Source organism: Pygocentrus nattereri, chromosome 1 (assembly GCF_015220715.1).
Source record: "Pygocentrus nattereri isolate fPygNat1 chromosome 1, fPygNat1.pri, whole genome shotgun sequence".
NCBI lineage: Eukaryota > Metazoa > Chordata > Actinopteri > Characiformes > Serrasalmidae > Pygocentrus > Pygocentrus nattereri.
Window position 1 is genome coordinate 16,518,134 of NC_051211.1, and position 16,725 is coordinate 16,534,858.

A 16,725-nucleotide genomic window follows, 5' to 3' on the forward strand; every position below is an offset into this window, starting at 1 on the left:
TAATGTTTTTTTCTATGCAACATACAACCCCAATTCCAGTGAAGTTGGGACGTTGTGTAAAACATAAATAAAAACAGAATATGATCATTTGCAAATCCTTTTCAACCTATATTTAATTGAATACACTATAAAGACATTTAATGTTCAAACAGATAAACTTTATTGTTTTTTGCAAATATTCACTCATTTTGAATTTGATGCCTGTAACACGTTCCAAAGAAGTTGGGACAGGGGCATGTTTACCACTGTGTTACATCACCTTTCCTTTTAACAACACTCAATAAGCTTTTGGGAACTGAGGACACTGAGGACAATTGTTGAAGCTTTGGAGGTGGAATTCTTTCCCATTCTTGCTTGATGTACAACTTCAGTTCCTCAACAGTCCGGGGTCTCCGTTGTCGTATTTTGCGCTTCATAATGCGCCACAGATTTTCAATGGGAGACAGGTCTGGACTGCAGGCAGGCCAGTCTAGTACCTGCACTCTTTTACTACGAAACCACGCTGTTGTAACACGTGCAGAATGTGGCTTGGTATTGTCTTGCTGAAATAAGCAGGGACGTCCCTGAAAAAGACATTGCGTGGATGGCAGCATATGTTGCTCCAAAACCTGCATGTACATTTCAGCATTAATGGTGCCTTCACAGATGTGCAAGTTACCCATGCCTTGGGCACTAACACACCCCCACACCATCAGAGATGCTGGCTTTTGAACTTTGTACGGAACTTTGCACTGAACTTTTCCTCTTTGGCCCGGAGGACACAACGTCCATGATTTCCAAAAACAATTTGAAATGTGGACTCGTCAGACCACAGGACACTTTTCCACTTTGCGTCAGTCCATCTCAGATGAGCTCGGGCCCAGAGAAGCCGGCGGCGTTTCTGGGTGTTGTTGATATATGGCTTTCGCTTTGCATGGTAGTGTTTTAACTTGCACTTGTAGATGGAGCGACGAACTGTGTTCACTGACAGTGGTTTTCTGAAGTGTTCCTGAGCCCATGTGGTAATATCCGTTACAGAATGATGTCGGTTTTTAATGCAGTGCCGCCTGAGGGATCGAAGGTCACGGGCATTCAATGTTGGTTTTCTGCCTTGCCACTTGCTTGCAGAGATTTCTCCAGATTCTCTGAATCTTTTGATGATATTATGGACTGTAGATTATGATAATCCCTAAATTCCTTGAAATTGCACATTGAGAAACATTGTTCTTAAACTGTTGGACTATTTGCTCACGCAGTTGTTCACAAAGTGGTGAACGCCACCCCATCCTTGCTTGTGAATGACTGAGCCTTTCAGGGATTGTGTTGCAGGCATCAAATTCAAAATGAGTGAATATTTGCAAAAAACAATAAAGTTTATCTGATTGAACATTAAATATCTTGTCTTTGTAGTGTATTCAATTGAATATAGGTTGAAAAGGATTTGCAAATCATCATATTCTGTTTTTATGTTTTACACAACGTCCCAACTTCACGGGAATTGTGGTTGTACTTTTCTCCATGTTTATAGCTAACAGGACATTAAACAGAGACCTCACAAGCAACTATGAGTATGTGATGATTTAGCCATCCAGTCATAATTAATTCATTGATAATTACAGGGCTCATATCGTTTTTGATAATAGAGTATAATAAATGTTAATTTCCCAGTCCTTACAGTCTACATAAAGACACTGCCTGATTTGAATTTCATAGATTTTGTGATTTTTATGAAAACATAAATTTACATCAATCTTCCTGTTTAGCTTATAACAGCACGGCCCTGCCCATTCTCATTAAAGTTGTGAGGAGTGTTTCTGTCTGTTCTTTGGATGCTTTTAAAATGAAGCACACAACAGGAAACCAATCAGAAACTAGATAATCTACATACAGCTGTAAGCAAATGTTTAAACGCACTGATCAAATTATACTTACATCATACAAAAAATAAGTTAACATATCCTCCACAGAGAATTAAATATTAAATGAAATAAAAACATTTTTCTGCCAATTTTAGTGAAAATTTCCATTTATTTGCTGAGTTTAACACATTGGGGCAAAAATAAAACATATGCTATAAAATGTGCCAAATTTTAAATTTAGTAAGTAAACACACACACACACACACACACACAGACATGCACAATTTTTAAGCCGCTTACCCTTCAGCAAGTAAACAGTACTTGTGTTGTAGCCTCTTATGCTCCTTTAAACCACTGGTAGTTTCAAAACTCACTTCGTCATGTTCTTCATAACTTTCACATTTCATAGGCTACATACTAAAGGTGGGTATCATATGAGGCTGTAACTGTCTTATTTCCAGTCAAATAGATGGGTGATGTAATTTTAAACCTTTACAATAAAAGAAGCTGAACTCACAATTTTTTTTTCTACTGAAAGGCGACCCATTTTTCCACAAATCTGGACTATAAACTATAAACAGACGCCGTCTCTTCAGTGATCTGCTCTGTAAAAAAGATTTTTGGCTGTGTGATCATAAAACAAATTTTCTGTTAATTTGAGGGGAGATTTTACGAATAAATAAATAAATAAAATAGAAATTTGCATTTGTTTCACCCAGTTACTGAATAACTTGCCTTAAGATTTGGCTGCATTTATTCAGATGGACAAACCAAAATGTACCCTGGAGAGTAAGAGGTTCAAATATGCAGAAGTGTGTTCTCTGTAGAGGATGTGTTATCTTATTTTCATTTTGGGAATCAACAAAACTTGTAATTTGACTGGGGGCACCTGAACGTTTGCATATGACAGTATATCAGTCTTAAAGGTACAGCAAAAAACAGCGCGTTTAAATTTAAGGGACAAAGAGAGGTTGGAACATGGTCTTACATAAAAATGAATTGGGGATGTTTTTGATACATAACGCATGTTTTTAAACCTACACAAACATTGTAAGTGGACCTCAAGGGAAAAAATAAAGCATGAGAGCTTCCACTGAATTAGGTGAAGCCCAGCAGCACATACACACACTTATAGAGTACAACATGGAGACACCACACACACACACACACACACACACACCAGTACACAGTATTGTGTTAAAGTAATATGTGGACACGCATGTGTGAATTTTCACTTCTTCTTTCAAGCATCCTCACTTACACACTCAGCTTCTCTTCCGTCACATCTGCTCTCTTGTTTTTCCCTCAATCTTTCATCAGTGTAGAGGAAAGCGTCCGAAAGTGTGTGTGATAATGTCCAGACTGGTTCCCAACGCCACAGAATCTAGACTGGCTCCAAACACCACAGAACCTGCAGCTATTCGAGGTAAAAAGACTTACTCTGAGTTTGAGTGTGTGTTTGTTGCCTTTGTTACAGTGTATCCATGCGAACAGTACTGTATCGAATTCAAAGACCACCCGTCGTTTATCAATTTCCAGTGAAAACGCTATGCATTTCTCAGCATCAGGATAGTATCAACAACTAAATGTATTTTTCCGTGTTTTTTTCAGTATAGGTGTGTCCACGCTTTACCTTTAGTATAGCTATCATTCATTTCAGGAGACTTGCTTTCATTTTTTCAAAGAAATCTGCAGGGATGTCTCTTGTTAGAAGTTGGTTGCATTTTCTGCTTCCTGCTAATCCAAGTTGTCCTATATATATTTGGTTATGCTGAGGCCTGGACTCTGGCATTGCCATTCCTCTGTTCTCAGAACATCAGCAGCTCCTTTGTTTGATTTCTTCTTTTTTTTGTCTATTTTCATTTCTCAGTAAGGGCTTCTTGACAGCTACACACCCTTTTAAAGATTTTTTCAGATCTGAAGCAAGAGTAGAGCTTGATTTTCTCTTCTCTTTCAAAGCTTGAAGTACTGTTTCTGTGATGGTGACAGTTTTGGTGGTCTAGAAGGTCTGTTGTTAGGAGTCTCTGTCTATGGCGTCTGTGAACTTGTAGTCATTGATGGATTCCTGATGTCAGACGTGTACAAAGGCACTTTGGATGCAAACCTGCAGAAACTGTTCAAACATGTTAGCCACTTTTGAAAGAATACTTTCCTAACACAGTCAACCTAATACATTGTATATACATCTGCTTGTAAGTAATGTAATGATGCCAGACAGCTGACTATCACCAGATGGAATACATCTGTATACATGACATACATTAGATGGTCAGTGTACCTCTGTAGGAGTGGCACCTGAAGACAAGACAGTGAAATGACCTTGAGCCACCTGCGTCAGTGAGTTAAAGGAGCACTGTGAGAATCCATATTTTTGGTGGAGCACTATGAGAATTTATTTATTTATTTATTTAACCAAAGCTCTGTGACCCACAACCATAGCAACACACCACACTGCCCACACCACACACAGTGGCTCAGGCCCATTGTGCTGGTCTGAGAGAGGTGATGCAGGTGAAGGAGAAGTGGAGGATGTGTTGAGAAATGCTGTTATTACTCAGAAGAAGTGTCATCAAAAGTGTCCCATGGGACGTGGGGCCCATAGAGAGTTAGAGACTGTTATTAACCGTAAAGTGCACAAACATTTAACCTTTAAACGCATGGGTGTTTGACTTTTAAGTGCATAGGTGAGTGACCTCCTGAAATGCATAGATGAATACGTGGATGAATACTCTTAAATACATGCTTGTTTGTCCATCTCAAGTTGAATGTCTTGCCGATGGTATATTCAGAGTGTAGAATTGGAGCTTTGTGTGTAGTACGGTGTGTTTATCTTATCTATCTGACTTGTTGCACGGGTGGCATCCTATCACGGTACCACGCTGGAATTCACTGAGTTCCTGATATGGTCCTGTTCTTTCACAAATATTTGTAGAAACAGTCTGCACGCCTAGGTGCTTGGTTTTATACACCTGTGGCCATGGAAGTGATTGGAACACTGGAATTTCCAATCACTTCCATGATTTGAATGGATGAGTGAATACATTTGGAAATAAAGAGTATCTGTTCTGGTTAGCTTTTGTTATTAGAGTGTAAGGTATCATAATGCCAAGATCAAAAGAGCTCTCTGAGACCTTTAGAAAGAAAGTTGTAGATGCCTATAAGTCTGTGAAGGGCTTTATGAATATATTCAAAATATTGGAAATCAATCAATCACTGTCCGGAAGATCATCTACAAATGGAGAAGATTTCAAACCACTACCAACTTGTCCAGGCCAGGCCACCCCAGCAAATTTAACCTATGAGCAGAACGTAAGATGCTAAAAGAAGTCTCTAAGAATCCTAAACTGTCATCACAGTATCTGAAGGTAGCTCTCACCACTACTGATGTAAAAGTGCATGTATCTCCCATTAGAAAAAACAGTACAAAGTTGACCTACTTGGGATGTGCACCAGGTGGAAGCCTTTGCAGTCTAAAAAGAACATCAGAACTATAATTTGCTAATTAACATCTAGGCAAGGACCAGGACTTCTAAAACAGATCTTTGAGATGACTCAAAGATAGAGTTGTTTGGCCACTGTACCAGAATCCATGTTTGGCAAAAAATTAAGACTGCATTTGATCAAAAGGATGTCATACCATCTGTAAAACATGGTGATGGAAATGTTATGGTAATTTTAGGGCCTGGCCCACTTGTAGTCTTCTTTTTCATACCAGAGAGTGCTTGAGGTGAATATGAGACCATCTGTGAAAAAGTTGAAGCTGAAGAGGTACGCCTTTCAACAGGATAATGATCCCAAACATACAAGTAAATCTACAAAGGAACGGCACAAAAATTTGAATTGGAGACCGAAATCTATTTAAAATGGGCTGTACGTACAAGAAACTCTTTAAACATTGCATAGCTAAATTCTGAAGGAAAGGGTAAAATCTTGTCCCAGTAGATGTCAGAAACTGGTAGTTATAGGAAACACCTACATAAAGTTGTTCTCCATAAATGGATTGGTATATAACCTCTTAAATGTATAGGTATTTAACCCCTTAAATGTCTGAATATATAAACCCTTGAAAGCATTGATGCTTAAGTCATGAAATACACGGGTATAGAATATAATATACATGGACGTTTCACTGTTTAATGCCTGGATATTTAACCTCTGCTGGGTTATGTGTTGACAAATGGAACAAAATCTTGGTGGATCCAAACTTGGCCACATCTTGACAACACTCCCAGACATCCTGTCATAAAAGACCAGGCCCCTAACTTTTTGAATGGGGAGACCTATACTTCTGAAACCGAAAGCCACATTAACATTTCAAAAACATTTGCAATCACTGGTAAAATCTGACCAAAATATAAACTAAACAGTGCATACAGTTTGTAGCATTTAACTCAAATAATGCCCCAAAAATGTGTTTTTTTCACTTTGGTCTGGCTACTATGCACACACATATTTCAACAACAGAGGGCTTTTCCCACCTTGGCAGCCAGCCGATTGGCTTTTTTTGAAGAGCGGGACTTTCCCCATATGCAGACACCTTGTTGGACATTTTGAGGTTTCCTATCCTTTTTAAACCAGTGAACCGTGTCTGTCTCTGGTTAAACTTTTAGAGTGTGGAGTTTACAAAGCTGTCTTACCCTAGCAGACTGAAAATGTAGTGTTATTTCAAGTTTACTGAACTGACATTTTTAATTTTATTTGTGCTAGATACTTACCACTGTTGGTTTGGCAACAGCAATAGCAACCTCCACTTTCCCTTTCCAAGGGAAAGAGGAGTCAGGAGCTAACATTATAAAATAGTTTCTGTAGAGTCTGTTGTTCTAATGACATTTAAACCTTTACCTTTAAAAAACAGGGTCTCAACTTATGCATATTAAATGTTTATTTCATAAGCAAGAATTTAGTGAAGGAACAACTAACATGAAGTAAAAACTAGCTAGGAATAAGGCAGGACAACATAGTATGCTAGCTAAACAAATAAGCATTAATGTGACTTATTAAATTACAGTTAGGCACAAAATTGGTTACAGATCTTTTAGATCTGCTCCATTGCTGCATGTTGATGTCTGCTTTCCTGTGATGACGCGTACAAGCAAAAAAGCTGGCTAGATAATAAATTGAATAAAAATGTTTTTCATGTGCAGATGATTCAGCAGTTGAGTTCAGGTATAGAATTTAATCACACATCGCCATTCTGCTCTTACCTATATAAGCCTGTTGGACATCCAATTCCAAAAAATATTGTGATAAATATGAAGTTGGCCCATCCTTTTCAGCATTAATATTACCCTAAGGGGATGAGCTTAAAGCCTGCAAAACAGCCCCGGACCATTATACCTCCTCCACCAAACTTTACTGTTTGCGCTATACAGTATGGTAAGCAGAATTCTTCTGGTATCCGCCAAACCCAGATTTGTCCACAGACTGAAAAATAGTGAAGCTTGATTCAGTGGCAGTGTGCTTTATATCACTCTAACTGATGCCTGCCATTACACATTTTGAGCTTACACTTGTGTGCAGTTTATCAGCTATGTTAACTCATTTTATGAAGCTCCCAACACACAGTTCTTTTGCTGATTTTGCTTCCAGAGGCAGCTTGTAACTCTGTAGTGAGTGATGCAACAGAGGATAGGCGCTACATGCTTCAGAGCTCAGAGGGCTCACTGTGAGTTTGCTTGGCCTACTGCTTCATGACTGAGCTGTTGCTTCTAGATTGCTCCTTACAATAACAGCACTTATACTTGACAGAGGCGGATCTAGCAAGACAATTTCACTACAAACTGACTTATGGCAAATTTAAGGTCACATTTAAGGTCACTGAGCTCTTCAGTATGACCCATTCTATTGTTGATGTGTGTCTATAAAGATAATTATGGCTATATGCATTGCTTTTAACCACCTATTAACAATTGGTGTGGCTGAAACAGAAGAGAGGTCCACATACTTTTGGCCATTTAGTGTATATATGTGTCTGGCTTTTGTTAACCTAAATATATTTGGAAATAGACACAACAAAGCTAGAACACAACTGAATTAAAATCAGTGATTTTTAAAAGTTTTACAGTTCAAAGCTTTACAGTTAACTATAATTGCCTGCATGATCATGAAAACATGCTAACTTGCTGACTCTTCTTGAGGGTAAGTAAAATCAGGACGGGGATGTGACTTTGGGTTTCATAAGGGCAGTAGTGGATTAGTGGGGTTCAGGAGGGGGTGTGGTCTTATCTGCACTGTCTCTCCTGTCATTCAGATTGACCCAACCTTTAACCTAGGCAGCTGGGCTCCAGCTCCAGCAGTGTTATAGAGTTAACATGACAAAGTGACCTAGGCTCAACCCAGTCTTTGGGTAGAAAAAAATAATCCATCTTTTAGAGTGCATCAGTGTTTAACCCCTTAACATGAAATGGGCATTTAACCATTTAACACTGAAATGCATTGGTGTTTCTCCCCCTGTTCATACTTACCACATTTGGACTCATATTTAATGCAGACTGTACTACACATGGATAAAACAGTACAATACAATAGTATTTTGCATTTATATAATACATATAAGTGTTTGAGCCCATTTCTTAATGCGTAAAAACATATCTGTGTTTGTGTAGCTACCCGTCATGATTGGATATTGTACACAGTTCCTTCCATTGCCTTTGTGATTGGACTGATGCTGTTCGCACTAATCTACAAAACACAGCGCCACAGAGAGAGTAAGCACACACACACACACACACACACACACACACACACACACACACACACACACACACACACACACACAGACACACACACACAGACATGCATACCCAGTTGTACTGTTTTTGTGCCGCTTTTGTTTCTTTACTATTATTGTTTTTGAGTTATTATTGTAGGCTTGCATCATTACTGTTTTGTTGTTGTTGTTTCAGCAAAAACAATTCGAAGGGTTCCAGCTGTAAAGACCACCACTAACGGGACAACAGCAAAACACAATGATACACGGTACTCTCACATTTACAGGAATATTTCTCTCGTTATGTCTGCCAGCTACCACCTCCCCTCAACTCACCTTCTTTACTTGATATGTTCAAAGTGGTTGAAAGTTAAGAATGTTAGGTGACGTTGTGTGTGTGTTTGTGTGTGTGTGTGTGTGTGTGTGTGTTCTGCAGTCCTGGATTCACTGAAGCTCAAATGGAGAAAGAGGCCGATCTCAAAAAACGTGGGTATTCCTTGTTTCCACATTTAGGCTTTACTCCAGATGTAGCTGATTAGCCAAGACATCTTTGTGAAATTTGCCTCTTTAATTTTGCCCTGGAGCTATGAGACTAAATTAGCCTAACAAAAGTAGCTAAAAAGCTTCTACTGTGGGGTTACATTGGGTCAGAACACAAATCTGGTTCATGTGAATGGCAATCAGAGCCAAGCTCCAGTAAGTGGAAGGCCATTCGAGAAGCATGTTTCCAAATCTGACTGGATGGCACTGAACACTTGGCAGTAAAGTATTATACAGAGATGATCCATTCCAAATTTTCTGGATAAACAGTCTGTTAAAAGGAGGCTTTTCATGTCAGATGGGTGTCATTGCTGCTTGTAACAGCTCATTTTGTTGGCTTGGAGGCTGACATGTCACTTTATACACGTCACTTTATACATTATCAGTATTAAGACGTACACTTTCTACCTCGCTACTAATGCTGCTGTGTTTCATGCTGCTGTTATTTGCACCTTACTATTTATTGTTTATTGTTACTTTTGGGAGTTAACTGGGAGCTTGAGTACACTATTTTGTTCCACCTCATATACCACATGTGATGCGAATGACAATAAAGCCTTATCTTATGTTTGTTTTTTTTAGTTTAGTTTTTTTTTTGGGCAGAAAAGCATCAGAAAATATCTTCATAGAATTTTTATACCAAACATGACACACAGGGAATAATAAAAACAGCCACGTAAATTATTTGACTTAAAGAATAACTTTAAGTTTAGTGGTTTGGTGTGAAATGCTTTGTTCTAGAGACACTTACTGAGTAAGAATTGCATGCAGTGGTGGTCACAGGAACCAGATGTCTAAAGTGTTAAATGCCCCTAAAAGTTCCCTTACAGGATGTTACATGAATTACATGAAACGGTTATGAATACTCAGCCTGATGTCTAAGTTTTATGGTAGTTTTGTAATAAATGTTTGGCCTAAAACCTGTCAATTTGTTTTGATCTGTTCATGGTGGAAGGATACATGAAGGGTGTTCCAAAATGGTCCCCAAAGAAAACATTATTTTCATATCTATGACTATTTAGCATCATCAACATTTCATATGAAACTCAGAAGACGTGTAGGTTCACTGGCAGTTTTGGATAGTAAATAAAATGGTTATATTTGTTTTGTAGACATCGGGACTCCTAGTTCCCATCACCACCCCTGCTTATAACCCACCAATTAGCAAACTTGAAAAATTATGCAAATTGCAAAATTATGCAAAATAGTTTTTTCAACAAATTGATGTTTTAATATTTTTCTTTGACACCTATTTCTATCAAAATTTCTTAAATTGTAACGCCGTGGAGCGATGATGAAGCGGACGCATATGCTGACATAAGCGAGATTTATTATGGGCAAAACCATACTCGGGGTCTAGACAGTCCAGGGTCAAGGGGCCAACACAGGGGTATCGACGGACAGACATACTTTAACTAAACACAGACTGGAAACACCACGGAGGCCGGAAATACACAAATCACCACAGGATAGAACAAAGACCACAAGATAACACACCACACGAGAATACAAAGACCACAAACTAGGACAAACACAGGGCTTAAATACAAAGGGCAAACAAGACACAGGTGGCTAAACAGACACACATGGAAGTAATCAAGGGCAGGGTCTGAACACAAGGGGGCAGGACCTGGAAGAACTCTATGAAAACAAAAGCACATGGACAGGACTAGAAGGTATACACAAGCACATGGACAGGACTAGGAGGAGCCAATCGTGACATAAATATAGTAATACTCATAGTACTAATACTACTACAAATAATAATACTGTGTGTGTCCACAGAAGAGGCCCAGTCTTACGAGAATGTTTCGGCAGCCATCTACAGCAATCAAGATAAAGTGACATACTATGTAACCCAGGATGAAGGTCAGTGTGAGTGTCTGTGTGGCTCTGTGTGTAAGTGCTGACATATTACTAATTATTATTCTTTTATTTAGACTACATTACCCCTGTTGAAATGGGAGATGCTGTGACAGCATCAGAGCAAAATGACAACACCTATCTTCTGCCTCAGAATATAACAGATATAGGTAAACACACACACACACACACACACACACACACACACACACACACACACGCTCAGCTAATCCGCCCTACAAGAAAGTATCATATACAGCATATACTATTAACTGTTTCTATATTTTATAATTCTTTTATTACATTATATTGTTGGTTTAGAATGAAAAGGTTCTGTCTGCATTCAGCAGTTTTGAGATATTGAGGATTAAAGATCTCACTTTTAAAATAGCAGCCACTTTCAACCCATTTTCATATCCTAAAGTCATTGCATTGGGATACTTTTGACATTTGAACATTAAATTGCTTTATTATAAAATAAAACATTAAAAAAAGAGTTTCATTCCAAAATGTTGTACATCCATGTGTAGCCATTTTAATGTAACATGTTTTTGAACAATAGCAGATATGTAATGGATAACACAATTATTTTTCCTAATAAAGCTAGTATTAATCATAATGTAGCATTGGTATATATATATATATATATATATATATATATATAAACACATGTATAAAACAATGTATATCACAAAAAAAAAAAAGAAAATTCTTGAAAGTGGTCTGAAATGCGTCTTTCATCAGAACCTTTCTACCTGTGGATCTATTTGTGAATAAACCCAACTGGAATAGAAACTTCACCAGACTTTTTCAGATACAAACTGCACTTCTCATGAACCCTAAAGTGCGTGAAATACATATATTCAGGTGTTTCAGTGTAATATCATGTTCCACACTACAGTACATTTCATTCGATTTTTTAAATACAGGTTAAATTAGCTACATCAATATGGTAATTAAAACATATCCAGCAGCCAGAAATACATTAAGAAATAAGCATCTGAGCAGGTTCATTTCGCAGTATTAGTCTTTCGTAGTCTTGAGTCCAAGTCCTGCGGCCAGACAGGAAATAGGGGTTAATGAGTGTCCTGTCAGTCTGCCTCCATTAAAGTGGACACATGACCCTACCCAGTGGTCGAAGGTGTCATATTTATGATTTGATCCCTTATAGTTTTAGTATCACAGCATTTAGACACACTTTGAGTTTGGATTATTATAACAATAATCATTTTACATGTGTACCATGTTTCAACCAACCAGGGGACAAGCCAGGTGGCGGCAGCTAGCTGTTAGCTAATTTAACCTTTTTTTGGGGGAAGTATAAAGAAACTTTAGTAGCTTACTTAATGTTATTTCCTTGAAATAACCTCCAAAGATGTCTGTGAGAGCTGTTGAATGAAGTGGATTCCTTGAACTCAGCTTTAAGTTAGGGATGACAGTTTAGCTAGCTATAGCTAGAAAGCTGCCTTACTTCAGCTAATATTAACAATGCCTATTACTTGATAAGTACCTGCTTCTAACCTGACAAAAGCTATATTTTAAATTAAAGTCAACTTTTATAACCTTTTATACTTAGAGTGTCCAAAGGCTAATTGTAGTCTACTTTAGTAGTTTATGTGAGCCTTCATTGTCACCAAGCTAGCCCTTCAAACAGACCGGTGAGCTTGAGGACGTGAGTAAAACATGAAATCTACATTCATCGGCCGCACTGGCGGGAATGCAGGCGGATTTTCAGAATGCAACCTTTTACTGTAAAAATACGAACTCTACGATTCTTTGCTTTCACTTGTTTACTCATTCTCTCTCTCTGTAGATGGAGAGTCATATGAGAACATGGATGGATGTGTGTATGCTCAGCCTCGCAACAACACTCAAAAACACACACTCAGCGCTGACGATGACGGTATCACACTCACACTCCTTACATCACCAAACACGTCTGCCGGCCACATGTGAATGCAATGTGGTGCACTTTTATGGTTGTTCTAAGACAAAGTTGTTGTTTTTTTTTTTTTTTTTTACTTCCCATGTTGTAATTTTCAGTTTAAGTCATCTCATCAGTTTTACATCAGTCAATATTACAGCATTAGTGTTGTTACAGAGTCACGGAGTATGAGTGGTAACCCCGCCACTGGCTTTTTCAAAATATCTGTTTTCCATCTATTCCTTTTTACTCGTCATAGTTCTTAACCAGCGATTCTCAACCTGTTTTAGTTACAAGTTCCTCCATCTCAACCCTGATACATTAAAATTCATTGTGCACTGGGGATGAGGAGATTGGCTCTGCAGTTCACACATGCTGAAATGCTAGTTATTAATATCGTACATGGTTGCTACCAAACACACAGGAAACATGTAGGACTATTAGCCGTAAATAAACCAAACAACAATTTTGCACACATCTGACAGCTCCTTCTCAGCTCAGGTTTTCTAAATGAAGCGACTTGCGCACTTTTTTATGCACGTTTTAATTGGCTAACAATTATGCAACATACAAAAGTTAGCAAAGTTAGCTGCTCAGCTCAGAGCCAAATACTGCTGGCAAGCCATACCAGTGAAAGAGCAGCACCTTCACACAGACACTGGCCATTTTGTGTTAGTATATAAGTTATAAAGACAGTGCGATACTATCGATCTAGACGATTCCCTCAAACCTATGATTATCAAATGAACTATATATGTATTTTTGGCAGCCATCCGCGAGTTAATCTCACAGCAACTAACACCTTAATCAGTGGCTGACAAGCATCTCATAAAAATGTCGAATTATTTAAGCTACTATTTATAGTAATAAATTAAATGTGGAAGGGAAGGAAATACATTTGTTTCCTTTTGCATTTTGTTACGTTCATACACAGTAACATGGATTGTCGTGTTGAGCTGGTATTGAGGTCAAAGCACATTTTGGACTTTTAACCTTTTCAACTCCTTGAGACCACCGGTGGTTCCAAAACACACTTCATCATGTTCTTCATAACTTTCATATTACATAATCTACATTCAAATGGAGGGCGTCATATGAGAGCTGTAACTGTCTTCTTTCCAGTCAAATAGATGGGTAATATAATATATAATATAATATAATATTTTAGACCCTTAGAATAAAAGAGGCTGACCCAGTATTCCACAAATCTGGGCTATAAACTCTAAATAGATTGTGTCTCTTCAGTGATCTGCTCTGTAAAATTATAATAATAAAAAATAATAAAAACTATCATAATTATAATAATTATTTCTAAAATAATACAAAGCGTCAAAGATTTTTGGCTTTCAGCAAATTGTAAGCATATAGCAATATGTTAAAGATCATAAAACACATTTTCTGTTCATTTGAGGGAAACTTTTACAAAAATAAATAAATAAAATGAAAATTCACAGTTATTACATGCATTTATTGAATAATGTATGATTTGGTCACGCAAATTCTGATGGAGAAACCAAAATGTGCCCTGGTCAATAAGAGGTTACCTGATTTAGACTTACATTCAGTCTGACTGCAATCAAGCCGAAGTGAAACGTATGAAATGTTCGCTTTCTAAGGTTTGGGGCTGGGAAAAGAAATATTCCAGGCTGTAGCCCCAGAAGCCCCAGAAGCCCAGGCCAAGCAATGCCCCTGCCTAGCCTGCCTTGAAACCAGTGAAAATGTTTACTTTGTCAGTTTGTGACAGTGGGAATTTATTTATGTCATTTCTTTCAACTGGTGACCTTGTGACCTTGGAGAATGTGTAATCCAGCACTTTTCGGTCTGAATAACAGTGAAATCATTCTTAATTTTTGTAACTACAGGAAGACACGTTTCCCCTCCTCTTACTCTTTTCTTTCTTTCATCTCTCTTTCTCTTCTCCAGAGTCCTACGAGAATATGGAGGGCAATGCGTGTTCCTTCAGACCACCAGCAACTTACAACAGCACAAATACCTTGGATGATGGTAAGTGTGTGCAGCACACGGCACAGGTTTGTATGAGACATATAAGTTTCCTATATCAATGCATTTTTATTTATCACTATTCTTAATGTACTTAAACTTCACATATATTGTAGTAGCAGTCTTATTTAAGTTACATGGTTTGGAGACTGGCTCTGTCTAAAAGACAGGAGGCTGAGCTGGAGGTGGCGGAGATGAACATGCTGAGATTTTCATTGGGAGTGACAAGGATGGACAAGATTAGAAATGAGCAGATCAGAGGGAGAGTGAAGGTGGAGCAGTTTGGAGATAAAGCCAGAGAGGCCAGGTTGAGATGGTTTGGACATGTGTTGAGGAGGAATAGTGGATATATTGGGCAAAGAATGTTGGAGATGGAGCTGCCGGGTAGAAAGAGAAGAGGTAGACCTCAGAGAAGGTTTATGGATGTAGTGAAGGTGGACATGGAGATGGTTGGTGTGAAAGTAGAGGAGGCAGTGGATAGGGCAAGATGGAGGCAGATGATCCACTGTGGCGACCCCTAAAGGGAGCAGCCGAAAGAAGAAGAAGAAGAAGAGAAGAAGAGTCTTATTTAAGTTACACTTGGTTGGAAATAAAATGCTTCAATTCTTGAATCGCAGAATGGAAGTGGTGTCTAGGTAGATAGAGCCAACATAGCTCTCTCATTGGTCAGGACTGAAGTCTTAAAGCATCATATTAACCACCAGCATAATTAAGAAGCTACAGTGGAACCAAGTGATCACATTTTGATTCACAGTGGGTGGGACCAAGGCGTTATTGAGCATGCTTCGGACAGGGGCAATGTAAGGCTTTGAAGTCTGGGGAATGATCAAACCACCTGTTTTGGAATATTCTTGTGAATCACTGTTAGATTAGCACTAACATACTACTATAAGTCCCTTAGGGGTGATAGCACCATGGCCCACACTGACTTATCACTGTGTAAACCTCCCTTTTCTAAACCTTTTCTAATATTCTGAGACATAACTGTTAAAATGATTATTCTGACAAGTGCGTGTGTGTGTTTTAGAGTCATACGAGCGCATGGACAGCATCCAGACCCCGAGTGATAGATGGATGGAGAGGAACGCGAGAGAGACTGAGCGGAGGGCAGAAAGAGACAGACAAGAGAAGCAGTGGTACTTCCGACAGAAAACGGTATGAAAGAGGAAAGTGAAGCTGAAAATGACCAGTGACGGAATAAGACATGAAAAAGCGAGTGAAGAAGACTGACTCACTGGGATTCGAACGTGAAAACTTTTCATCTTTCCTGAACTCAGAACTCAACTCAGTCTTCCAGCTTCTGGCCAAAAGGCGTCAACAAAAGTTTATACTATGTTAAAGGAGCAATGAAGACAAAGATTCTCTACCCCAAATGAAGTCAATCAGCCAAGACATGTTTTGTGTAGAGTCTAACTAAACAGTATTAACATGAGTAGTAGTGACATCATAGGTTCCCAGGGTGCTATGCTCCCCAAATGATTTTTTCTAGGAAACAGCTTTTAAGTTCCCATGGCCCCTGTTGCCTTATTCATGAAAACTAAGGATAATGCTCAGACCTCAGATTATATTCAAACTTATGAACTATGATACGTGTTCAGCAAGTAATCTAAAATTGAGTTCTTTACGCTGCTTCGAAATAAATTCTCTTATTTTAACTTCACAATATGAACTATTTTACCCAACATAACCATGATCTTAGGAAACCTTTCATTCCATATAAACCCTGAAAACATAGATACCCAACATAGTGCTAACTGATGCCATTAGCTTTGATTGACTACAGTATTCCTTTAAGAAACTAGTACAGCAAAAATCATCGATCAGCCAGGACAAACTTGGCATATGAAGTT

At 38.4% G+C, this 16,725-nt stretch overlaps 1 protein-coding gene across 1 annotated transcript; it reads left to right on the forward strand.

Annotated features, from left to right (window-relative positions):
- The first annotated feature begins 3,120 nt into the window (after positions 1–3,120).
- LOC108433483 lies at positions 3,121–16,356 on the forward strand. The gene is made up of 9 exons (XM_017708081.2): positions 3,121–3,264; positions 8,444–8,545; positions 8,744–8,816; positions 8,984–9,033; positions 10,873–10,956; positions 11,028–11,120; positions 12,764–12,853; positions 14,798–14,878; positions 15,903–16,356. The coding sequence occupies exons 1-9, from the start codon at positions 3,192–3,194 to the stop codon at positions 16,034–16,036; spliced, it is 780 nt and encodes a 259-aa protein (XP_017563570.1). The 5' UTR covers positions 3,121–3,191; the 3' UTR covers positions 16,037–16,356.
- The last annotated feature ends 369 nt before the right edge of the window (positions 16,357–16,725 follow it).

Excerpts from the sequence above, each read along its gene's own strand:
- LOC108433483 (XM_017708081.2), top strand. The coding sequence starts at position 3,192 with ATGTCCAGACTGGTTCCCAACGCCACAGAATCTAGACTGGCTCCAAAC. Across the intron at positions 8,817-8,983 it reads GCAAAACACAATGATACACG|TCCTGGATTCACTGAAGCTC; the intron begins GTACTCTCACAT and ends TGTGTTCTGCAG. Across the intron at positions 14,879-15,902 it reads CACAAATACCTTGGATGATG|AGTCATACGAGCGCATGGAC; the intron begins GTAAGTGTGTGC and ends TGTGTGTTTTAG.